Genomic DNA, 27,345 nt, shown 5'->3' with positions numbered 1-27,345 from the left:
GTGGCTCCATTTCTTTTATGGCTAAGATCTTCTGTGCATCTGGCTTGATTCCAGTCGCTGTGAGAAGATGTCCGAAGTAGCTGACCTCTGTAGCACCGACTGTGCTCTTCTCGGGGTTGAGCCGGACTCCTCTCTCGCGGGACCTTTGCAGCATCGCGCAGAGGTTTTTGTCGTGCTCCTCTTTGGTTCGACCATAGACAAGGATGTCGTCCACAATTGCCACAACTCCGTCGAGGCCTTCGTACACTTCGTCAATCTTTCGCTGAAACTGGTCTTGGGCTGAGATAATCCCAAAAGGCAGGTGACATGTAGCGTCCAAACAGTGTGTTGAATGTTGTGAGCTTAGATGACTCTTCTGTGAGCTTGATAGCCCAGTAGCCTGATAGCCCAGTAGTCCATGACACTGAAGTAGTGTGCTCCCTCTAGCTTGTGTGTGATGCCATCTAGCATCGGTGAAGGATAATGGGGGCTTTTGATAGCCTTGTTCAAGTCTCTTGGGTCTAGACATACTCGGAGCTTGCCTGTGCGTGGTTTCTCCACCACCACTAACGCGTTTACCCAGTCAGTCGGTTCTGTAACCTTGGTGACTATGTCAGATTGCTCCATGCTCTCCAACTCTTTCTTCAGACAGGCACTGAGAGCAAGGGGAATCTTTCTTGGTGGTTAGACCACAGGGGTTGCGTCTGGGTCAAGGTGAATGGTACATTCTCCTGGGAATAATCCTATTCCTGTAAAAACATCAGCAAACTCCTCCAGTACATTGTCTGTCTCTACTGGTGCTGTCACTGATAAAACTAGCTTGATGAGGTCCATGTCTAAACATGCTTTAAGACCTAGCACTGCAGGTGCTCTAGTGTCAACAACATAAAAGTCCAACATCATGTCACTTTCTTTGTATTTGCATTTGAAAGTGCATGTGCCTTTTACTGGGAGCTGTCCAACACCATAATCAGTCAGTCTGCACGTGGTCGGCTGTAGCTCGCATTCAGATGTCAAGCTGTGGTACTTATTCAGAGGAATAATGTTTACTTGTGCACCAGTGTCTAGTTTGAACTTTAGCTTTGTGCCTTGTGTTTCTATCTCAATGTCAGCAAAGGCTTGCTCTGTCTCTGATATTTGACTTTTCTGCGTCACTGAATTAATAAACAGTTCATCAGCGTTTGACTCTTTGATTGACCATTTCATCTTCACTCACGGTGTGTACTGTTTTTCCACAGTAAGCTCTGCACACTTTTGCAAAGTGATTCAATTTTTGTGAGGATTGAAAATATGCTTGGCCTATCATGAGGGTGTCTGTGTATGTTAAAAGCAACATTTTGCAACATGGTGTAACTAGCGGAAAGGCTGTGGCTGGCCTTGGGTGTAGGCAGCTATCATGAATTGTTGGGGGCACATACAGAACGTAGGGTAGGGAACAAACAGTATTTTGTTAGATAACAGGAGCCAGGTGTGTGATAACTGTATTGAGTGCATGAGCGCATAGATATTCTACACAACTACAACGACTGACCGCTGAAGTGTCTAGGGGGCTGGGACCAGCTTGTGTGCCAACAATCAATGATAGGCTGATTGTAGTCTCTAATCTGTGACAGGCCGGCTCGGAAGCAAGAACTACTTCTGTCAGAGTATATTATAATATCTTTGTCAGGAACAAGTCAGTTCTCTGTTCTACCCTGCGTGGTGTTACAGCGAACCCGTATATACAAATATTGCATTTACTACGTATTGCTTAGCTAATAAAAGGTACATAGTATACAATCGGTGACTCAATGTCATATTTATCCTGATACCAGATTCGATTGACGCAACACTTAACATTTTCCACATTTAGTACACTGTTTTCCCTTAGCTGGGCAATTTCCTTGTTCGCCATGCACTTTGTATCCACAATATCCACATGTTTTGGGGCATTTTGAGTCTGTGTCGCAAAATGCGCTCTCTGTGCACCAGAGGTGTGCTATGATGTCTGCCTGACTGCGCACTGCTTGTTCACATGATGCGCACGTGCTGCCTCGCAAAATGTTTTTCATCTAAGCCTGTGCTAGCTCGTGAGATCTGGCTATGTCGATAGCTTTGTCCAGCGTTACCTCAGACCCAACATTCAAAAGTTTCTCTCTCACTCGCGGTGAGTGTATTCCAAATACAATACGGTCCCTGACCATCTCATCCTTGTTTGCATAATCACAGTCTTTCACGAGCAAACGCAGCTCTGTCACAAACTGTTCAAAAGACTCGCTAGCTCCCTGTACTTTCTCATGGAATTTGTACCTAACGAAAATCGTTTTGCTCTTCGGAGCAACATATGCTTCAAAATGATCGTAGTATATTTTCAGTACCTTTGATTCAGCCTCGGTAAGTGTCCATGCGTTGTAAATATCTTACCCTTTTTCACCGATCCAGAGGAGCAGGTAGCTGCACTTTTCCTCTTCTCCTCTGTCCTTCAGAGTACCCGTGAAATATGCTGTTTGTACTTACTCCATGCATCGGGTAAGTTTGCAGACTCCCAGTCCATTCGAGGTGACCTTAGTTCCTTTGTTTTGTTTTTGTTTTAGTATGGTCAGGGCGTGAGTTGGGGTGGGCAGTCTGTTCTTTTTTCGATAATTTGGGATTTCTGTGTGTCGCCTGGTATGGTTCTCAATCAGAGGCAGCTGTCAATCGTTGTTCCTGATTGAGAACCATACTTAGGTAGCCTGGTTTCACCTTTGAGATGTGGGTGATTTATTTTCTGTTCTGTGTTTTGTGTATTCACCGTACAGGACTGTTTCGTTCATTGACGCTTTATTTGCTTTGTTCTTTAGTGTTCTGAGTTAAAGACAACTGTTACAGAATCACCCACCACAACCGGACCAAGCAGCGTGGTACCCAGGAGCAGCGGGTTCAAGACTCTTGGACTTGGGAGGAGATCTTGGATGGCAAGGGACCCTGGGTACAGCCGGGAGAATATCGGCACCCCAAGGCAGAGCGGCATTATGAGGAGCTAGCAAGGCAGCGCGGCTGGGAAGAGAGGCAGCCCCAAAACTTTATTGGGGCGGGGGCACACAGGGAGTGTGGCGAAGTCAGGTAGGAGACCTGCGCCAACTCCCTGTGCTACTCCACCGTGGAGAGAGGTGGACCGGGCAGGCACCGTGTTATGCCGTGAGGCGCACGGTGTCCCCAGTGCGCAGGCATAGCCCGGTGCGTTACATCGCAGCGCCTCGTATCGGCCGGGCTAGAGTGGGCATCGAGCCAGGTAACATGAAGCCGGCTCAGCGCATCTGGTCTCCAGTGCGTCTCCTCGAGCCGGGGTACATGGCACCAGCCCTATGCATGGTGTCCCCGGTTCGCCAGCACAGCCCAGTGCAGTCTATTCCACCTCGCCGCACTGGCCTGGCTACGGGGAGTATCCAGCCAGGTAGGGTTGTGCAGGCTCAGTGCTCGAGACCTCCAGTGCGCCTCCACGGTCTGGTCTATCCGGTGCCTCTTCCACTCACCAGGCCTCCTGTGGCAGCCCCCCGCACCAGGCTGGCTCTCCGTCTCCTCCCTACAAGTGCTCCCGCCTGTCCTGAGCTGCCAGAGTCTCCCGTCTGTCCTGAGCTAGCAGAGTCTCCCGTCTGTCCTGAGCTGCCAGAGTCTCCCGTTCAGGACAGACGGAATCGCTTTTCACTCCGCAGCTGCCTCTTGTCCCTACAGGTGCTCCCGCCTATCCTGAGCTGCCAGAGTCTCCCGTCTGTCCTGAGCTGCCAGAGTCGCCCGTCTGTCCTGAGTTGCCAGAGACGCCCGTCAGTTAGAAGCTGCCAGAGCCGCCCGTCAGTCAGGAGCTGCCGGAATCAAGCGTCACTCCGGCGCTGCCGGAATCGCTTTTCACTCCGCAGCTGCCTCTCATCCCTACAGGTGCTCCCGTCTGTCCTGAGCTGCCAGAGTCGCCCGTCTGTCCTGAGCTGCCAGAGTCGCCCGTCTGTCCTGAGCTGCCAGAGTCGCCCGTCTTTACTGAGCTGCCAGAGTCGCCCGTCTGTCCTGAGCTGCCAGAGTCGCTCGTCTGTCCTGAGCTGCCAGAGTCGCCCGTCTGTCCTGAGCTGCCAGAGTCGCCCGTCTGTCCTGAGCTGGCAGAGTCGCCCGTCTGTCCTGAGCTGCCAGAGTCGCCCGTCTGTCCTGAGCTGCCAGAGTCGCCCGTCTGTCCTGAGCTGCCAGAGTCTCCCGTCTGTCCTGAGCTGCCAGAGTCTCCCATCTGTCCTGAGCTGCCTGAATCACCCTTCACTCCGGAGCTGCCCGAGTCTCCCGTCTGTCCGGTGCTGCCGGAATCTCCCGTCCATTCGGGACCCGTTGCTAGGGTGCCCAGTCCGAGGTCGGCGGCGAAGGTCGCCGCTCTAAAGAGGCCACAGAGGCGGGTTAAGAGGCGGACAAAGACTATGGTGGAGTGGGGTCCACATACTTAGGTAGCCTGGTTTCTCCTTTGAGTTGTGGGTGATTATTTTCTGTTCTGTGTTTTGTGTATTCACCGTACAGGACTGTTTCGTTTCGTTCGTTGTCGCTTTATTGTTTTGTTCTTTAGTGTTCTGAGTTATAATAAATATCATGACCACGAGACCAAGTTGAGACTCTGGACAAGGCGGATAAGGTATAGTAAAGGCCGTTTATTCAAGAGTAATGATATCTGGCAAAGCGTGCTGCACGGCCCCGTTCGTCTAGCTCTTAGGGAACTATCGGAAGAAGAGGCCTGAAACATGATGTGCAGTTCATTTTATACATTGAAATGACGTAGGTAGATTCTGGTAGTCCTGGCTTCTGGTAGGTTGCTTGTAGGTGATAGACAGTCCCCTCCAGCCTGGTGTCAGTATCCCATTGGTTCTCGACAGAGTTCTTTGTCTTTGGAGCCCATCCCGAAGGGGGTTTGAGTGTGTATGTGTTTAGGAGTTTCAGTGTGTATGTTATCTTATTACACGCTGCCCATTGGTCCTCCGATCCTTCCTACTACTCCTCCTCGTCAAAGGGGAGGAAGACAACCGTTACAGACACCATGTCTTGTTTTGCACAATTTGTACAAAATAATAAAATGCAGTACTACAGTATATTTCTTAACGTAGCTCTTTATTAGCTAGCTATAACTGGCATATTCACGTATCGCCAACCAGGATCAAACTGACCATGACCTAACCATTTGGGTGGTCTTAACTAATCATAGCACAGTATTATATGACGGTAAAATGCATCCAATTACAATTCAGTATGTTTACAGTATGAGTATTAAAGGGAAGCGAAACTAATGCGTGATAGTAAACAGCGGCGAAGTAAACAGCGGCTTTGAGAATGATGATGGCATGCAATGATGATGGAAAAAAATGACTAGGTCACCCCCCCTTACCCCCGTCACTGTCCATTTCTTGTTTTTAAAGGATGATAGAATTGCTACACCTGGTGGAGAGAGATTGTAAGACAGAAATAGTTGCTTTATGCTTGCTGTACGTTACGACATGACACGTCAAGATGTAACGGAGGGTCAGTTTTTTTAACTTTTCTCCAATACTATAGAGCCATTACCATGTCGATCAACGCTTGAATAGAAACCTAGTTCACACCCCCGATTTTGATGTCAACACAGTCGCTACAGTCCCATTAGTTTTCTTTGTAGCCTCGTTTGAATGTTGCGGTTGCGCACATTTGTAAGGAATGGGGTGAGTTTACGTTATTTTATATAATTATATAATTTATAAAATATCCCATGAGCTTAGTTTAACTGTTGTACCCCATCAGAACACAAAATATAAGCTTGTTTTACTGTCGATGATTTAGAGTATATGAGAATGCATATTAATTTATTGAATATAATACGTGTTTAGCCATGTCCACTAGTCTAGGTACGACAAAACAAGGGCCTGTAGGACCTGTCTTGTTGATTGTGTTGTGAAGAAGGCAGAGCAGCGTTTTTTATGGACTGACTTCTCCCCATTTTAGCTAATAGGTAACGTACACATTCATTACAATCTGGGATACCACCAGTATTGGTAGTTACCCAGTCAGTGAGGTTGACCTACAGTATATCTGTAAACTCAACCAAGTTAACACAGATGGTACACTTTTTGGGGGCAAGTGCTAGCAAAAACAGTAGGCAGGTTTCCATTGACCCAGGTTTTTTTTTTTTAACCTGTCTAGGACACAGGTTCCGCTAACGGAACCCCCCCCAACATTGCGCTGAAAAGGCAGCGCGGGAAATTCAAAAATGTTTTTTTTTTTTATATTCAACTTTCACACATGAACTTTTTATGGCTGGGGGGCAGTATTGAGTAGCTTGGATGAATAAGGTTCCCAATGTAAACGGCCTACTCCTCAGTCTCAGTTGCTAATATATGTATATTGTTATTAGTGTTGGATAGAAAACACTCTAAAGTTTCTAAAACTGTTTGAATGATGTATGTGAGTATAACAGAACTCTTATGACAAGCAAAATCCCGAGGAGAAATCAAAACAGGAATTGAGATATCTGGGCTTTGTATGTATTCACCAGAGTCCCCAATGAAATCCCCTTGAGATATGATGTTGCACTGACTAGGGGTTCCACTAATGTCAACCATCAATAGAAATTATAATGAGGCTTCTATGTTGTTGTGGGAGTGAATGAGAGCAGAATATATCAGCTGTCCATCAAGCAGCCATTTTGTGATTGCGCTTTTTCCTCATGGTACCCACTTGCGTTCCATGGCTCATGAAGATGAGAAGGAATACTCCGGTTGGAACTTTATTGAAGCTATATGTTAATAACATCCTAATGATTGATTCTGGTTTCTTCAACCGGTAATATCACTTTTTGAAGTTTTTGTCCGATATAACGCTGACCAGAATTAGCGTTTGGATATGTATACCAAACGCTCTAACAAAAGAAGATATTTGGACATAAATAACGGACCTTTTCGAACAAAACAAACATTTATTGTGGACCTGGGATTCCTGGAGTGCTTTCTGATATAGATCATCAAAGGTAAGGGAATTTTTATCATGTAATTTCTTGTTTATGTTGAAGCCATCTTTGCAGCTGTGGTGTTTTTAAATTGAGCTCCGTCTCAGGTTATTGCATGCATTTCTTTTTCCGTAAAGTTTTTTTTAAATCTGACGCAGCGGTTGCATTAAGGAGAGGGATATCTATAATTCCATGTGTATAACTATATTATCATCTACATTTATGATGAGTATTTCTGTTGAATGATGTGGCTATGCAAAATCACTTGATGTTTTTGGAACTGGTGACTCTAACGCGCCAATGTAAACTCAGATTTTTTAAATATAAATATGAACTTTATCAAACAAAACATGCATGTATTGTGTAACATGAAGTCATATGAGTGTCATCTGATGAAGATAATTCAAGGTTAGTGACTAATTCTATCTTTATTTCTGTTTTCTGTGAATGCTATATTTTGCTGGAAAATGGTTGTGCTTATTGTGGTTTGGTGGAGACCTAACATAATCGTTTGTAGTACTTTCGCTGAAAAGCCTATTTGAAATCGGACACTTTGGTGGGATTAACAACGAAAATGGATTTAAAATTATATAAGACATGTATGTTTTAGGAATTGTAATTATGAGATTTCTGTGGTTTGAATTTTGGCGCCCTCTATTTTCACTGGTAGTTATCATATTGATCCTGGTACCGGGATTGCAGCCATAACAAGTTAACAAGTCCAATACAGCAAATTAAATATAAACATCTTGTTAATCTATACATCGTGTCCAATTTTTTAAATGTTTTACAGCGAAAACACAACATATATTTATGTTTGATCACCACCAAATCCCAAAAAACACAGCCATTTTTCCCAGCCAAATATGGTCACAAAAGCAGAATTAGAGATAAAATGAATCACTAACCTTTGATAATCTTCATCAGATGACACTCATATGACATCATGTTACACGATACATTTATGTTGTGTTCGGTAATATGCATATTTATATCCACAAATCTCGGTTTACATTGGCGCCATGTTCAGAAATGCCTCCAAAATATCCGGAGTAATTACAGAGAGCTACATCAGATAACAGAAATACTCATCATAAACTTTGACGAAAGATACATGTTTTACATATAATTAAAGATACACTGGTTCTTAATAAAACCGCTGTCTCAGATTTTTTATGAAAAAAGCATACCATGCAATTATCTGAGACAGCGCTCAGACGTAAATATATTTCTCCGCCATGTTGGAGTCAACAGAAATACGAAATTACATCATAAATATTCCCTTACCTTTGATCTTTCATCAGAATGCAGTGCAAGGAATCCTAGTTCCGCAATAAATCGTTGTTTTGTTCCATAATGTCCATTACTAGTGTCCAATTAGCTACTTTTGCTAGCACGTTTAGTTCACATTTCCAAAAGCTGGCGCTGGTCCAGGCAAACTCGGATGAAAACTTCAAAAAGTTATATTCCAGGTCGAATAAACTGGTCAAACTAAGTAGAGAATCAATCTCCAGGATGTTATTATCATATGTCCAATAACGTTCCAACCGGAGCATTCGTTTTTGTCTACAGAGTAATGGAACGTAAGGCGATATAATGACTAATGACTACTATGGGCACGCAATTCATCCAAAGTGAAAATGCTGCCCCTATCCCTAAAAGGTTGCCTAGTTAAATAAAGGTATAAATACAAATTGAATCTGCAAAATCGGCCCCAAAAAATACCAATTTCCATTTAAACTTGAAATCGGCCCTAATTAATCGGCCATTCCGATTAATCGGTCGACCTCTAGTGAGTACTTTATGACCTGAGAGCATTGACGAGGCAAATGGGTAAAGCAGATTTAATTTCTGACAAATGGTGCTTTTTTGTTGTTGTAAAACATCTTGTAAGAATAGGAAAAACCCTACCCAAAAGAGTACCTTGTGCATCCAGTTTCCTTTCAACCAACACCACCTCCACCCCACACACACACAATGGCTCCGGAGGAGATGGCTGACGTCTTTACAGCCTCCTAACCAATTGTGCTATTGAATGTGTGTGTGTGTTCGCGTTATTTGTATCTTATTTTGTGCATAATGTTTCTGTCACTGTCTCTTATGACCCGAAGAGCTTCTGGATATCAGGACAGCGATTTACTCACCTCGTACTGGACAAAGATTTTTTTCTTTAATGAGTCGGACTTGAAGGATTTACTTCAGACACCCGACAAGGCCCTAATCCCCGTCATTCACATGAGAAAGAGACAGTGATATTGGGGACGTAGGTCGAGGTGCCTTGTATGGATCTGACAGCAAGTGTGTAATTTGCCTCCACCATCAGTCCTATTAGCCAACATACAATCATTGGATAACAAAATAGACAAGCTATGATCACCCTACCAACTGGACATTAAAAACGATAATGCTGTGGCTGAACGATGATATGGATAACATACAGCTGGCAGGGTTTTACGCTGCATTTGCAAGATAGAACGGCTGCCTCAGGTAAGACAAGGGGTGGCGGTCTGTGTATATTTGTAAACAGCTGGTTAAGGAGGTCTCAAGGTTTTGCTCGCCTGAGGTTAGAGGTCTACCGATTATGATTTTTCAACGCCGATACAGATTTAATGCTTGAAGCATTGCGAAGAGCTGCTGGCAAAAATACGGAAGTGCTGTTTGAATGAATGCTTACGAGACTGCTGCTGCTCAGTCAGACTGCTCTATCAAATATAATTATAACCTAATAACACAAAGAAATACGAGCCTTAGGTCATTAATATGGTAAAATCCGGAAACTATAATTTCGAAAATAAGACGTATTCTTTCAGTGAAATATGGAACCGTTCCGTATTTCATCTAACGGATGGCATCCCTAAGTCTAAATATTGCTGTTACATTGTACAACCTTCAATGTTATGTCATAATTATGTACAATTCTGGCAAATTAATTACGGCCTTTGTTAGGAATAAATGGACGCAAGTTCGCAATGAGCCATGCGGCCAAACTGCTGCATATACCCTGACTGCTTCCACAGAACGCAAGAGAAGTGACAATTTCCCTAGTTATAAGAAATTAATGTAAGCAGGCAATATTAACTAAATATGCAGGTTTAAAAATATATACTTGTGTATTGATTTTAAAGAAAGGCATTGTTTATGGATCCCTCTGCCCCCAGCTGTGCTCTGGACACCATATGTGAACTGATTGCCCCCCATTTATCTTCAGAGCTCGTGCTGCTAGGTGACCTAAACTGGAACATACTTTTAACACCCCAGCCATCCTACAATCTAAGCTTGATGCCCTCAATCTCACACAAATGATCAATGAACCTACAAGGAACCACCCCAAAGCCGTAAACACGGGCAGCCTCATAGATATCATCCTAACCAACTTGCCATCTAAATACACCTCTGCTGTTTTCAACCAAGATCTCAGCGATCACTGCCTCATTGCCTGCATACGTAATTGGTCAGCGGTCAAACAACCTCCACTCATCACTGTCAAACGCTCTCTGAATCACTTCAGCGAGCAGGCCTTTCTAATCGACCTGGCCGGGGTATCCTGGAAGGATCCTGGAAGGATATTGATCTAAAAAAATGCCTTCCTCATCATCTTAAATAAGCATGCCCCAGTCAAGAAATGTAGAACCAGGAACAGATATAGCCCTTGGTTCTCTCCAGACCTGACTGCCCTTAACCAACACAAAAACATCCTATGGCGTTCTGCATTAGCATCGAACGGAAGCTAGAAACCAATATACACAGGCAGTTAGAAAAGCGAAGGCTAGCTTTTTCAAGCAAAAATTTGCTTCCTGCAACACTAACTCAAAAACGGTCTGGGACACTGTAAAGTTAATGGAGAATAAGACCACCTCCTCCCAGCTGCCCTCTGCACTGAGAATAGGAAACACTGTCACCACCGATAAATCCACTATAATTGAGAATTTCAATAAGCATTTTTTCTACGGCTGGCCATGCTTTCCACCTGGCTATCCCTACCCCGGTCAACAGCACTGCACCCCCCACAGCAACTCGCCCAAGCCTTCCCCATTTCTCCTTCTCCCAAATCCAGTCAGCTGATGTTCTGAAAGAGCTGCAAAATCTGGACCCCTACAAATCAGCCGGGCTAGACAATCTGGACCCTTTCTTTCTAAAAGATCTGCCAAAATTGTTGCCACCCCTTTTACTAGCCTGTTCAACCTCTCTTTCGTGTCGTCTGAGATTCCCAAAGATCGGAAAGCAGCTGCGGTCATCCCCCTCTTCAAAGGGGGACACACTCTATACCCAAACTGCTACAGACCTATATCTATCCTACCCTGCCTTTCTAAGGTCTTCGAAAGCCAAGTCAACAAACAGATTACCGACCATTTCGAATCCCACTATACCTTCTCCGCTATGCAATCTGGTATCAGAGCTGGTCATGGCTGCACCTCAGCCACGCTCAAGGTCCTAAACGATATCTTAACTGCCATCGATAAGAAACGATACTGCAGCCGTATTCATTGACCTGGCCAAGGCTTTCGACTCTGTCAATCACCACATCCTCATCGGCAGACTCGACAGCCTTGGTTTCTCAAATGATTGCCTCGCCTGGTTCACCAACTACTTCTCTGAGTTCAGCGTGTCAAATCGGAGGGCCTGTTGTCCGGGCCTCTGGCGGTTCCTATGGGGGTGCCACAGGGTTCAATTCTTGGACCGACTCTCTTCTCTGTATACATCAATGATGTTGCTCTTGCTGCTGGTGATTCTCTGATCCACCTCTACGCAGACGACACCATTCTGTATACTTCTGGCCCTTCTTTGGCCACTGTGTTAACAATCCTCCAGACGAGCTTCAATGCCATACAACTCTCCTTCCGTGGCCTCCAATTACTCTTAAACACAAGTAAAACTAAATGCATGCTCTTCAACCGATCGCTGCCGGCCCGTCTAACATCACTACTCTGGATGGTTCTGACTTAGAATATGTGGACAACTACAAATACCCAGGTGTCTGGTTAGACTGTAAACTCTCCTTCCAGACTCGCATCAAACATCTCCAATCCAAAGTTAAATCTAGAATTGGCTTCCTATTTCACAACAAAGCATCCTTCACTCATGCTGCCAAACATACCCTTGTAAAACTGACTATCCTACCGATCCTCGACTTCGGCGATGTTATTTACAAAATAGCCTCCAACACTCTCCTCAGCAAATTGGATGCAGTCTATCACAGATGGCACATCTGTTTTGTCACCAAAGCCCCATATACTACCCACCACTGCGACCTGTACGCCTTCTTTGGCTGGCCCTCGCTTCATACTCATCGCCAAACCCACTGGCTCCAGGTCATCTACAAGACCCTGCTAGGTAAAGTCCCACCTTATCTCAGCTTGCTGGTCACCATAGCAGCACCCACCTGTAGCACGCGCTCCAGCGGGTATATCTCTATGGTCACCCCCAAAACCAATTCTTCCTTTTGCCGCCTCTCCTTCCAGTTCTCTGCTGCCAATGACTGGAACGAACTACAAAAATCTCTGAAACTGTAAACACTTATCTCCCTCACTAGCTTTAAGCACCAGCTGTCAGAGCAGCTCACAGATTACTGCACCTGTACCTATTCCCATCTATAATTTACCAATGCTGGCACGAAGACCGCACTCAATGAGCTGTTTAAGGACATAAGCAAACAGGAAACGCTCATCCTGAGACTGCGCTCCTAGTGGCCAGGGACTTTAATGCAGGGTAACTTACATCCGTTTTACCTCATTTCTTCATTTCTGCATGTAACTATGCAACCAAAGGAAGAAAAAAAAAATCAACCACCTTTGCTCCACACACAGAGACTCGTACAAAGCTCTCCCTCGCCCTCCATTTGCCAAATCTGACCATAATTCTATCTTCCTGTTTACAAGCATATACTAAAGCAGGAAGCACCAGTGACTCCGGTCAATAAAGAAGTGATCAGATGACGCAGGTGCTAAGCTACAGGACTGTTTTGCTAGCACAGACTGGAATATGTTCCGGGATTCTTCCGATGGCATTGAGGAGTACACCACATCAGTCACTGGCTTCATCAATAAGTACATCGATGACGTCGTCCCCACAGTGACCGTACATACATACCCATAAGCCATGGATTACAGGCTACTGAGCTAAAGGGTAGAGCTGACACTTTCAAGGAGCGGGACGCTAACCCGGAAGCCTAAAAGAATGCCCGCTATGCCCTCCGACGAACCATCAAAGAGTCAATACTGAACTAAGATTGAATTGTACTACACCGGCTCTGATGCTCGTCGGATGTGGCAGGGCTGGCAAACCATAAGACTTCCAAGGGAAGCACAGCCACGAGCTGCCCAGTGATACGAGCCAAATGACTTATGTGCTCGCCTCGAGGCTAGCAACACTGAAGCATGCACATGAGTGTCAGCTGTTCCCGACCCGTAGCACTCACGCCTGTAGCCACTAAGAGCTCTGAAAGGTTGGTCATGGCTCACGTCAACATCATTATCCCAGAAACCCTAGACCCACTCCAATTTGCATACCGCCCCAACAGATCCACAGATGATGCAATCTCTATTCCACTCCACACTGCCCTTCACCACCTGGACAAAAGGAATACCTATGTGAGAATGCTATTCATTGACTACAGCTCAGTATTCAACACCATAGTGCTCTCAAAGCTTCTCACTAAGCTAAGGATCCTGGGACTAAACACCTCCCTCTGCAATTGAATCCTGGACTTCCTGATGGGCCGCCCCCAGGTGGTAAGGTTAGGCAACAACACGTCTGCCACGCTGATTCTCAACACGGGGGCCCCTCAGGGATGCATGCTCAGTCCCCTCCTGTACTCCGTTCACTCACGACTGCATGGCCTGGCACGACTCCAACACCAAGTTTGCCGATGACACAACAGTGGTAGGCCTGATCACTGACAACAATGATATAGCCAGTAGGGAGGAGGTCAGAGACCTGGCAGGATAACAACCTCTCCCTGAACGTGATCAAGACAAAAGGGATGATTGTGGACTACAGGGAAAGAGCACGAGCACGCCCCCATTCTCATCAACGGGTCTGTTGTGGAGCAGGCTGAGAGCTTCAAGTTCCTTGAGGTGTCCACATCACCAGCAAACTATCATGGTCCAAATACACCAAGACAGTTGTGAAGAGGGCACAACAAAGCCTATCCCCCCCTCAGATCCTCAAAGTTCTACAGCTGCACCATCGAGAGACTGGTTACATCACCGACTGGTATGGTAACTGCTCGGCCTCTGACCGCAGGGCACTACAGAGGGCATTCACATAGGAATGTTATTTATGGATCTTTCATTCTCGTGGTAAACAAGTCTGTGCGCTATTTCTTTTTTCCCCCCTTTTGCTCCCCAATTTCGTGGTATCCAATTGTTTTAGTAGCTACAACTACGGGCTCGGGAGGGACAAAGGTTGAAAGTCATGCATCCTCTGATACACAACCCAACCAAGCCGCACTGCTTCTTTACACAGCGCCATCTAACCCGGAAGCCAGTCGCACCAATGTGTCAGAGGAAGCACAACCAACCTTGGCCCGGCCCGCCACAGGAGTCGCTGGTGCACGATGAGACAAGGATTTCCCTACCAGCCAAGCCCTCCATAACCCGGACGACGCTAGGCCAATTGTGCGTCACCCCACGGACCTCCCGGTCGCGGCCGGTTACGACAGAGCCTGGGCGCGAACCCAGAGCCTCTGCTGGCGCTGCAGTACAGCGCCCTTAACCACTGCGCCACCCGAGGGGCCCCTTCTGTGCGCTATTTCTATGCTTCCTGTTCCTTTATATTCAATTTTGTTGACCAGCTGAAAATACAGTAATTTTGGTTATGGAAAAGATTTCAGTGGCTTAGATGTTACATTGATTCTCTACACAATGAATGCTTGTTTTGTCACAAACTGAAATTAGGTGAACTTTTGTTATTGACCAAATACTTATTTTCCACCATAATTTGCTGATAAATTCATAAAAAATCCTACAATGTGATTTTCTGGATTTTTTTTCCCTCATTTTGTCTGTCATAGTTGAAGTGTAAAATGTAAAATGTATATATATATGTGTATGTTTTTTTTTTAGATTAGAAAAAATGTAGAGGGGTGAGGAGGGTCTATGTTGTACACTGCTTTATGGCAAAGCTCCAGATCCCTATCAATGTGTGAAAGACAGGGTGCAGGACAGGAGCCAGTGCGCCCCCCCCCCTCCCATGGCAAGAACTGAAAATGTTTTGTCTAGCAATAATCAACAACCACAGAGGGAAAAATGACTTACTACGACTGATGTGGTTGTCTCCCCTAGCTTTTTAAGAGTGTCTGCTAAATAACTGAAATGTAAACGTTAATACACTCTGAAGTGTGGTATTCTGGATGTTGCCAAATGTTTGTTCACTGCTCTCTCACTTCTCTATCAGGGACATGTATACTGGAGTGAACAGGCCACCCACTCAATCTGTAGTGCTGACAAGCACAATGGCAGCCTCTTCAGAGTCATCCTGCCCAATAATGCTTTCCCTGGTGCCTTGGTTCTCGTTCACCCAGTTCTTCAACCAAAAGGTTTGTCTTTCAGCCCATGGAGTGAACTGTGTGATGTTTCCAAGCCACAAATGCTTAGTCAACCGCAGTTTGTCATGTTATTTGACTGCTTGTATATCACTTATGTTTCCAGGCTCTGCTGTATGTGGAAATACCAGTAGAGTTTGTCCATATGAGTGTGTGCCATACCTTTTCTCTGGAACAGGCTCTCCCAGCTTCACCTGCGTTTCTCCAACAGGTGATGGTGAGTATGCGGAAGTGGAATGAAGGGTGGTTATTAACTAAAGGTTCAGTGCAGCAGTTTTTATCCCAATAAAATCATTTTTGGGTAACAATTAAGTTCCTTACTGTGTTTTTTGTTTTTAATAAATGGTCAAAAAGAAACATGGCTTATTAGCAAAGGGCAATTTCTCAATCCAGAATGTTTCTATGACTGTCTGGCAGTGGTCTAAGTCAGGTGGGGAAAACTGAAAATTAGCTGTGGATCATAGCTTTCACCTAGAGCAGGTGGGAAGAGCAGGTGCTCCAAATGTTTTGTACACTCTGCGCATATTGCTTATGAAGCGCTTTGAGATTTATTTTATAAAGGCACTAATTTACTTTATTATTGTGTGTACAACATCTAGTATAACAATTGGCTCTTGTTCGAGGTTAGTAACAATGGCAAAACATGAGCAGTACAAAACATTTTCCATTTAGTATATTTTATACAATATATTTCATTGCAGAATTGTTATTTTTCGTGTTTATGTAGATGTTTCTCACCCACTTCCAGACCCAGCGGTGTCTGATACAACCTATGCTGGAATCCTTTCACTTATAGGTGGGTTTTTAGCAATTAATCCAACATATTTAGATCTCTTATGGTGTATGTATATATCTCATCTGTGGAACTGTACAAAAGATCATATCGATCAGATGTAAGGAAAGATTCAAATGATATGTGATATAAATGTGTCAGTGCCTTATGGTTTATATAGACACAGCAGCTGTTTATATGCAAAACAACTGTAACCCTTTATTTTAATTTTAAGGTACACATTGGCCACTCATTTGTAGTTTATCAGTCTATATAAGTAGCTAATACACATTTTACAGTGCCTTTGTAAATTATTCAGACTCCTGACTTTTTCCACATTTTGTTACATTACAGCCTTATTCTATAATTGATTAAATCGTTTTTTTCTCAATTTATTCTTTAAAATATATATATATATTTTTTACAAATGTAATTCAAATAAACTGATATCCCATTTACATAGATATTCAGACCCTTCACTCAGTACTTTGTTGGCACACCTGTATTTGGGGAGTTTCTCCCATTCTTCTCTGCAGATCATCTCAAGCTTAGGGTCGTTGTTCTATTGGAAGGTGAACCTTCGCCCCAGTCTGAGGTCCTGAGCGCTCTGAAGCAGGTTTTAATCAAGGATCTCTCTGTACTTTGCTCTGTTCATCTTTGCTTCGATCCTGACTAGTCTCTCAGTCCCTGCCGCTGAAAAACATCCCCACAGCATGATGCTACCACCACCATGCTTCACTGTCGTGACGCTTGGCATTCAGGCCAAAGACTTCAATCTTGGTTTCATCAGACCAGAGAATCTTGTTTCTCATGGTCTGAGAGTCTTTCGGTTCCTTTTGGCAAACTCCAAGCGTCTGCCATGTGCCTTTTACTGAGGAGTGGCTTCTGTCTGGCCACTACTATAAAGGCCTGATTGGTGGAGTGCTGCTGAGATGGTAGTCCTTCTGGAAGTTTCACCCATCTCCACAGAGGAGCTCTGTCAGTGACATACCACTGCCAAAGGCTGTAATTGCTGCCAAAGGTGCTTCAACAAAGTACTGAGTAAAGTGTCTGAATACTTATATAAATGTGATTTCAATTTTTCATTCTTAATAAATTTGCCAAAATCTCTGAACTAGTTTTGTCTTTGTCATTATGGGGTATTGTGTGTAGATTGAGGGGGGGGGAGGACGACGACTATTTAATCAATTTTAGAATAAGGCTTTAATATAACAAAATGTGGAAAAAGTAAAGGTCTGAATACTTTCCGATTGCACTGTACACATTTTGTATCTGAACTTTTTGACAACCAAGGTAACATTTTCTGAAGGCTACATCATTGACCCTTTGAACCGAAACTGCCGTTAGTGCCGTTAGTGACATGATACAGCGCACTGGCTGGCTCGTGTGTGTGTGTGGTGTGGCAATGCACTACCATTTTGAGTGCAGCACGTTGGCAGTACTTGCTGTGACTTGTTGTGCAATGCAGCGCATCATGGGCCAAAAATGAATTTACAATACAAATCATTGCGTGGCCAGATAGAAATGTCACGGGCCGAGTTCTACATTGAGACAGCATACTTAGTCTGTTTCTTATAATAAAGAAATGTACACACCAAACAAAAATATAAACGCAACATGTAAAGTGTTGGTCACATGTTTCATAAGCTGAAATAAAATATCCCAGAAAATATCCCAGAAATGTTTCAGAAATGTTTATGCATGTTTCATATGCATAAAAAGCTTATTTGTCTTCACAAATTTATTTACATCCCTGTTAGTGAGAATTTCTCCTTTGCCAAGATAATTCATCCACCTGCCAGGTGTGGCATATGAAGAAGCTTATTAAATAGCATGATCATTACTCAATACACCTTGTGCTGGGGACAATGAAAGGCCACTCTAAAATATGCAGTTTTGTCACACAATGCCACAGATGTCTCAAATTTTGAGTGAGCATGCATTTGGCATGCTGACTGCAGAAATGTCCACCAGAGCATTTTCCAGAGAATTGAATGTTCATTTCTCTAGCATAAGCCGCCTCAAGTCATTTCAGAGAATTTGGCAGTACGTCCAACCGCAGACCGCGTGTATAGTATCGCCTGGAAGAGCGGTTTGCTGATGTCAAAGATGTGAGCACAGTGCCACATGGTGGCGGTGGGGTTATGGTATCGGCAGGCATCAGCTACAGACAACAATTGTATTTTATCAATGTCAATTTGAATGCACAGGGATACGGTGACCAGATCCTGAGGCCCATTGTTGTGCCATTCATCCGCCGCCATTCAATATAATAATGCACAGCCCCATGTCGCAAGGATCTGTACACATTTCCCGGAAGCTGAACATTTTCCAGTTCTTCTATGGCCTGCGTACTCACCAGACATGTCACCCATTGAGCATGTTTGGAATGCTCTGGATTGACATGTACGACAGCGTGTTCCAGTTCCTGCCCATATCCAGCAACTTCACACAGCCATTAAAGAGCGGGACAACATTCCACCGGCCACAACAGCCTGATCAACACTATGCGAAGGAGATGTGGTGCTGCATGAAGTAAATGGTGGTCACACCAGATACTGACTGGTTTTCTTATCCACGGCCCAATTTCTTGGGGGGGGTTGAGGGGTCCATAGATCAGGGCCTAATTTATTTATTTCAATCGACTGATTTCCTTATGAACTGTAACTCATTATAGTCTTTGAAATTCTTGCGTTATATTTTTGTTCAGTATAAATGTCTAAATTAAGGATTGGCCAGTAAATCATGATTTTGAATATGAACACAATTAAGGCCTAATATATCGATCGCTTGGGACTGACTATGTTCTATCTGCATTTTGGTCAGAATTTCATTATCGACAGCCTTGTTCTGTTAAATTTTCTCTACCAATATAGTACTCAAAATACCCCTGTTAATGTTCAAAAGAATACAAGATAAAAATCAGACAATATTTAAACCAACAAAGGTTTCTGAACTTTAAAGCCAATTATCTCAGAATCATCTTTTTGCAGATAGTACCTTAAAATCCAAAGCTCTCGATGGCTAATAAGACATATGTATTAACATATTTAAACGCACATTTAAACTATACATTAGTGGTAGTACTTTATTATTGTTTAATACAAAATCTTACCTCAAACTAACCGCTCTATATTCTGCCCAGTGGTGGTGGTGGAGAGATGCGTTCAAGCCCTCCAGGACACTCGCCTTCCAAGATTTCTCCCTGAAAGAGTCCCAGGATCCACTCATACATGGCCCCTGAGACTTGTCCTGTCAGGGTAAGCCCTGCCATTGAACAGGATGAGTCAGTGGGCTTATTCACGACAGTATCAAGGGGGGACAATTTCCTCAGTGAAGCATCTAATATGGTTAATTTTTACTTTTAATTGATGTAGCACGTGAAGGAATTTTAATATAATTTATTACTTGACATTATGCGCAATGTCTCAGTTTTAATGACATTCCATCAAGTTGAGTTTTAACTTCTATTTAAGGGATTCTTGTTAAAACCGATATAGATCTCAATGGGAATGAAGAATAAATGAAATAATTTGATATTAATTTAAGGAAACCCAATTTTAAAGGATGAATTAAATGAATGTAATCTAATTGACTCCAAGGCCCCTGGTGTCTCGTAACCGTGCCTCACCTGACAGACTGCCCTCTGTTAAAGGGCTTAAGTGAAGAATGTGATCTATATGCTTAGTATACAGCCATCTCCTCCCTCAGGACACTCTGCTAAAGCTGGACTTGGACTGCAACTGAGTGTCCCAAGCCACTTGCGTAAGAGAGACCGGTGTCTAGCAGTGCTCCCGCTTGACTGTGGCTTTCCACTTCAGTTTCAATGAAGGCTAGAAAATGACTTGTACAATTGACTTGAACAATATTTTCTGCGAATTTTTTTCCAAGCTATTGATTTTCCTGACTTGACTGTAATTTAATTAGAATTGTCCCTAGCCTTGGCGGTCCTCATGCATATCAGTTATTTAGCTACAGATTGACACCTCCGCCTATCTGGGGTACTGTATCCCTTATGCATACAGTTTCATTGTGACATCTCAATGTCCCTTTGCACTCAGTTGACTACTCTGTCCAAAGAAAGTTTTGTAATTCATATTTGGACTAATATGTAGATACATTGTGTGTGTATCTATCACTCCACATTTGATAGTGTATGCAAAACAATGTACCAGCCTTACAGCTGAACCAGCCATACACAGAGACATGGGTTGTACATTCTGCTCCCAGTTACATGCCTCTCTGCTCTTATCTGGTGTTTGGGGATCAACTGAAGTTGAGGTGTGTTTTAATATAAAATGACAACAAGGGGGTAGAATGTGGCTCTGACGTTGAAGTAGAGTATTCACTTAACACTGTAATCGAGTCATTTTTTGTACTGGTCTGCGTTGTTTAGATGAGTTGCTATGCCTTCATTGAAAAACAATTGTTTGCCTTTTGATTATTGTAAATGATTTGTTGTCCTGTGTTTAATGTTAGGCATTCTTCTTTGTTTTTTCTTTAGATTCTTAACTACTGAGTGAGCTGTATTTATGTTTTGAATGGAGGTTCTATTTATGTTTTGAATGAAGGACTGCCGTTATTGAAACCTGACCATTTTTGTGGTTACTTTTGAATAGTCTTTCAGTTCATCTTCACTTGTTGACAATTGAGTTTATTTAATTGAAATGAAATAAAATAGTTTTCTCCATGAAAGGTGATTTCATGAACTAATATGCTATCTTTCATAGTTGGCAAATAATATATCTTATCACCTTAATTGATAAAAGGCTTGATCCTGCAATTGAAATAATGACGATACATTTTGAATGTACAACTGCTTTGTACAGTGAGTAATGTGGTTGCCTTTAAACCAGACATGACAAGAATTATGAGCAGAGAGGAGAGCTGCGCCTTAATTCCCTTCCTGCCTTATTAGTTCAGATCAAGGAAATGAACAAGGTAATAAACCAGCTTTGGATTACTATTGTGATCGATGTCGTCGGAAACAAGATACAGAAGCATTGTAAAGCTATCACTTAGAGTAATACTTTTTATTATCACAGAGCAGTTGAACATCAACCTGACAAACTTTACCATAGTTAAGCCCATTTGTGCATGGCTGTCTTCTAAATGTATAGCCTTAGGTGACTGTTGGACTTTTGACCTCAAGTCTTCTGAGGCGAAAGGGTATCCAGGTTAAGTAGTTTTCTGATGATGCACAATCAGGTCCAGTAGAGTGGATTACGGTGGCGGGGATTACTGAATGATTGAATGAATTATTGACCTCATTGTTCTTAATTGATTTACCTGTATAAATAAAGGTGAAATAATAAACAAGTAACAAATTGGCACCAATGACTGCTATGCTATCTATGGCTGCATTCTGCCCCTCATCTTGCCACAAACGGAAACTGTCAACTACAATGTTCCCAGTAAGAATTAAATTAGAGCCATGATTATACGATTTCCATAATTCAAATCTGAATAAAGAAAATTCATCGGCCATTGTTTGAGGAAGATTGGTTAACTGGTTCAGGATGTGAAATGTAATCGGTGAGATAACAATACAGTGAGTGTAAGAGAAATGTCAGTTTAGTAACTGAGCTAAACGACTACCGCCCCGTAGCACTCACATCCGTCATCATGAAGTGCTTTGAGAGACTAGTCAAGGACCATATCACCTCCACCCTACCTGACACCCTTGACCCACTCCAATTTGCTTACCGCCCAAATAGGTCCACAGACGATGCAATCTCAACCACACTGCACACTGCCCTAACCCATCTGGACAAGAGGAATACCTATGTGAGAATGCTGTTCATCGACTACAGCTCGGCATTCAACACCATAGTACCCTCCAAGCTCGTCATCAAGCTCGAGACCCTGGGTCTCGACCCCGCCCTGTGCAACTGGGTACTGGACTTCCTGACGGGCCGCCCCCAGGTGGTGAGGGTAGGCAACAACATCTCCTCCCCGCTGATCCTCAACACTGGGGCCCCACAAGGGTGCGTTCTGAGCCCTCTCCTGTACTCCCTGTTCACCCACGACTGCGTGGCCACGCACGCCTCCAACTCAATCATCAAGTTTGCGGACGACACAACAGTGGTAGGCTTGATTACCAACAACGACGAGACGGCCTACAGGGAGGAGGTGAGGGCCCTCGGAGTGTGGTGTCAGGAAAATAACCTCACACTCAACGTCAACAAAACTAAGGAGATGATTGTGGACTTCAGGAAACAGCAGAGGGAACACCCCCCCATCCACATCGATGGAACAGTAGTGGAGAGGGTAGCAAGTTTTAAGTTCCTCGGCATACACATCACAGACAAACTGAATTGGTCCACTCACACAGACAGCATCGTGAGGAAGGCGCAGCAGCGCCTCTTCAACCTCAGGAGGCTGAAGAAATTCGGCTTGTTACCAAAAGCACTCACAAACTTCTACAGATGCACAATCGAGAGCATCCTGGCGGGCTGTATCACCGCCTGGTATGGCAACTGCACCGCGCTCAACCGTAAGGCTCTCCAGAGGGTAGTGAGGTCTGCACAACGCATCACCGGGGGCAAACTACCTGCCCTCCAGGACACCTACACCACCCGATGCTACAGGAAGGCCATAAAGATCATCAAGGACATCAACCACCCGAGCCACTGTCTGTTCACCCCGCTGTCATCCAGAAGGCGAGGTCAGTACAGGTGCATCAAAGCTGGGACCGAGAGACTGAAAAACAGCTTCTATCTCAAGGCCATCAGACTGTTAAACAGCCACCACTAACATTGAGTGGCTACTGCCAACACACTGTCAATGCCACTGACTCTACTCCAGCCACTTTAATCATGGGAATTGATGGGAAATGATGTAAATATATCACTAGCCACTTTAAACAATGCTACCTTATATAATGTTACCCTACATTATTCATCTCATATGCATACGTAGATACTGTACTCTATATCATCGACTGCATCCTTATGTAATACATGTATCACTAGCCACTTTAACTATGCCACTTTGTTTACATACTCATCTCATTTGCATATACTGTACTCGATACCATCTACTGTATCTTGCCTATGCTCCTCTGTACCATCACTCATTCATATATCCTTATGTACATATTCTTTATCCCCTTACACTGTGTATAAGACAGTAGTTTTGGAATTGTTAGTTAGATTACTTGTTGGTTATTACTGCATTGTCGGAACTAGAAGCACAAGCATTTCGCTACACTCGCATTAACATCTGCTAACCATGTGTATGTGACAAATAAAATTTGATTTGATTTGATTTGATTTGAAATGACTTGTGGCCCCGTTCAGACACAAACCCTAGCCCCTACACTAGGCTCTGGGATCTGACTAGCCCTGTTCAGATACAACTCCTAGTTCCTACACTAAGAACTTGTGTAGATCTGAAAGGAATGGATATGTTTCAGCAAGAAGGCACATTCCTCCTTAGCCTAATCAGAGGGCAAAGTGGATCTGGCATCTACCATGTTCTGTACATGTGTATTTTATGACCTGTAATGAGTTTCTAATGACAATTTCTGTGGAAACAGACAAACTTATCTTCTCACTACCAAATTGCTTAACCCTATCCACTTTTGGATCAACATGAAGTGTCTAGGAAGTAGAGACGACATGGGTTGGTTCTGGATGGAAACCACGTTTTTTTAGAAAGAGCAGTTGACAAAGTGTTAGTGACAGCCTTGTGCAAGTGTTGAAGCCAGCGTCCTCTTCCAAGTTCAAAATCTCCACATGAACGTGTGCACTAATCTCCCCCTGTCCCTCCTATTTATAACTGCTTTAAGAAAGAGGAAGGGCAGCAATGAGATTAGATCAGAGCCGCATGGATCTTCTGCTCAAATGACTTTTACTCTTCTTCCCCACATAACGGTCCTCATCAGGAGAAGAAAAGGAGGCTTTGTTCTTCCCCTTGTTGCCCTTTGGACTTACAGGACCACAACTGAGAAGTACTGCACGAAGTAATGCCACTGAATGGGATAACTGGGCCTAGATGATTTTTATAAGACGCTTCAGGTAGCTCGGCAAGGTGCACTGAGTCGATGGAGCTTTTTTTCCGGCAGTGTTTCCTCCCCTGTTCTTCTGTTAACGTCTGATGAAGACTGCACCCTGGTTGATACGACTCGCACTTCTGAGTGTTGAAACTGCGTAAATTCCCTTTGTGTCTTCTAATATTCTTGTGCGCTATTGTTATACCATTTGGGACTGGTTGGTTTCTATGCACAATTAACAGCCAGCACTCACAGAAAACCTAACAAAAGTGTCTTGAAAGTGCATCATGGATGCTAATAGTGCTCAGCTAAAGACTAAGCTGAAAGAGCGACGCTCTACCATCAATGTGCTGGGAGCCAGTTTCTCACAGTCCATTGAGGAAGAAAAGGCGTTCTATTTCTCCCAGGGCAGTTCTGTTAAGCCATGGAACTCTTTGGAACACCTGGACAGCCCTGCTCCTGAGGGCCAGATCCCAAGACACCAAAAAGAGACGTTGAGACCACAACAGAACATTAACATCAACGTAGGGGGAAAAGTCTTTCACATTCCCAAGAAGATGGCCGTCAGATTCCCTCGCACACGGATAGGCTCCTTGGCCCTGTGCACAGACCGCGTCAAACAGCTCACTCTGTGCGATGACTACTCGGTGCTCAGCAACGAGTTCTTCTTCGATCGCGACCCAACATTCTTTTACTACATCTTTCATTTCTACAGCAGTGGCGTTCTGTGGGTGATGCAGGAACTGTGCCCTATCAACTTCGAGGAGGAGATGCAGTACTGGGGCCTGAGCTGGAATGACACCCAGCGCTGTTGCCGTATCCTGTTTGAGGAGAAGGTGGATGAACTCCGGGACAATCTGAAGGTGGAAAAGGAACTCTTAGCGGAGATCGAGATAAAGCATGATGAGGAAGGCTACAAGACCATGTTCCTGGGTGGAATTCGCAAAGACCTCTGGGACCTGATGGAAAATCCTTACTCCTCGCTGTCGGCCAAATCCTTTGCAGTTTTCTCTAGCCTCCTGGTGCTCATCTCCATCGTGGCTATGACCCTCAACACTGTGAAGGAACTGAGGACCCACACCCTCTCTGGCAAGACCTACCTGGAATGGGTAGAGATTTTCTCTATTCTCTTCTTCACAATCGAGTACTTCATGCGGCTTGTTACAACTTGTGACATAAAGCACTTCGTCAAAAGCTCCCTGAACTTGGTGGACCTGGTGGCCGTCATGCCCTACTTTATCCAGCTGATATTTGAAGCGTTTGCCAACGTGGAGGACCTCAGTGCCCAGGAAGATCTCAAAACCCTGGCTCGTGTCAGCAAGGTCAGCAAAGTGCTCAAAGTTGTCAAGCTGATGCGCATCTTTCGCATCCTGAAGCTGGCCCGTCACTCCACCGGCATGAGGGCGTTTGGGTTCACCCTGCGCCAGTGCTACCAGCAGGTGTGTTGCCTTTTCCTCTTCATCGCCATGGGCATTTTCATGTTCTCTGCCCTCCTGCATTCGGTAGAACGGGATGTCGAAGGCTCTCCATTCAGGAGTATTCCTGATACCTGGTGGTGGGCGACTGTGAGTACCCAAACTTGTACTCAGACTTTAATGTAAATTATACTATGTATGTAGCTTTTGGTTGACTTACTTGACTTTGTCCTTGATGCTACATCTAACCTTAAAATATGTTGTTTGAAAAGTACAACATAAATACCGTTTTTCATATTGTTGAGAAATAACCAACACTCCCTCTGTAGTTACATACTCAGCATAGGGGTGTTATTTCCTCCCCTAATCATCTCTTCCCCCTATATAAAACCCATGAGAACTAATTTCAAACCAGCATTTCTCTTGTGTGACAACAGAGAAGCATATCATGTTTGTGTGCGGCCCAATGTACTGTATATCAAGTTTAGATTCAGATTAAATACTTAAAGGATTAGTACTCTCTGATGTAATCCTAGTACATGTGAAATACAAACTGAATTGCAATTATACTGTTCTTGTCACGGCATTTTGGACTTGTGGGGAAAGTTGAAGGGCAGTATTTTGTTGCAGATCCTCATGGATCATTTGATATGTATTACACAATTGTGCAACTTCCCAATTTTTACATTCACTTCCTTAGTCTCTATTGTATTGAATCTGACATTCCATACCATTTCCACCTCCTATATGCTAACAGTGATTTTTCAGGGACAAGTTTAATTTTACCATTACCTCTAAGGGACAAAACAAAAGGTTAAAACAAGATATCAAATAACACAACCAAGGTAAATGACAATAATGTTAATACTACAATTTTGAGACTTCTTTCCAAACTATCTTCACTACATACTACTGTTATAACCATAGTGTCATATTAACATAAAACATGTTGACAATGACAGAGGAAGGCAAGCTCTGAGAGTGTGTCCCTCTAACCCCGCATTACAGGTGAGCATCTCCCAAGTGGGTTATGGGGACGTGGTGCCCGTATCCCTTCCTGGCCGCGTGGTGGCATTCTCCTGCATCTTCTTCGGCATCATTCTCAATGGCATGCCCATCTCTCTCCTCTTCAACAAGTTCTCAGACTACTATGCCAAGCTCAAGTACCAAGAGTCCACCTCAACCGGTGTGAAACGCCGCTTGATGCTCAAGGCCCGTCTCCGTCGCAAACTGGACGTGTGCTTCAATCCCTCTATGGGCGACCTGGAGGAAGGCAGGAGCCACTGAGCTCTAGACAGGATGTACTTTTTTGACATTGCAGGGGGTATTTCAAGACTTCTCTACCAAATCACCAGTGGGGAGGTGGGGTATGGTCTGGACTAATAGGAGTGAGATGGAGCTAATGATAAGGACAGGGGACACACAAAGCAGACTCATAGAGAGGATGTACAAGGGAGGATGTGGGTGTCACCTTATGTCTGGAACTGATACTGCGATCTTGAGAAAATTCCTGATACTGTAGAGCAGTTCCTGTAAAGTCAATGGTATGTGGTGTATTGTGCATAGTGTGTTTAAGCGTGCAGACCAGAGTGTTGTAAGTTACAGTATATTTTAAATGCAGTATACCATGTTGCAATCTTTGCTCTATTTACTTGCACAAATTAAATCTGATTCTTGTCATAGTCTATCATG

General features: G+C 44.0%; 1 protein-coding gene across 2 annotated transcripts; it reads left to right on the top strand.

The window, feature by feature from the left end:
- The first annotated feature begins 15,333 nt into the window (after window positions 1-15,333).
- LOC109889148 (potassium voltage-gated channel subfamily V member 2-like) lies at window positions 15,334-27,338 on the top strand. 2 transcript variants are annotated; one of them, XR_002255234.2, is made up of 4 exons: window positions 15,334-15,464; window positions 15,577-15,687; window positions 16,219-16,266; window positions 26,662-26,768. XR_002255234.2 is itself a non-coding variant. In XM_020480364.2 (2 exons), exons 1-2 carry the CDS (start codon window positions 24,526-24,528, stop codon window positions 26,938-26,940), a joined length of 1,557 nt encoding a protein of 518 aa, XP_020335953.1. In that variant the 5' UTR covers window positions 23,985-24,525; the 3' UTR covers window positions 26,941-27,338. The 2 variants fall into 2 exon arrangements, 1 of the variants encoding a protein (XP_020335953.1); XM_020480364.2 differs by lacking the exons at window positions 15,334-15,464; window positions 15,577-15,687; window positions 16,219-16,266 and adding an exon at window positions 23,985-25,803 and having other exon boundaries at window positions 26,662-27,338.
- The last annotated feature ends 7 nt before the right edge of the window (window positions 27,339-27,345 follow it).

This window comes from Oncorhynchus kisutch, linkage group LG4 (assembly GCF_002021735.2).
Source record: "Oncorhynchus kisutch isolate 150728-3 linkage group LG4, Okis_V2, whole genome shotgun sequence".
Classification (NCBI taxonomy): Eukaryota; Metazoa; Chordata; class Actinopteri; order Salmoniformes; family Salmonidae; genus Oncorhynchus; species Oncorhynchus kisutch.
Note: the sequence above shows the minus strand (reverse complement) of the source record. Positions and strands in the feature narration are given on the sequence as shown.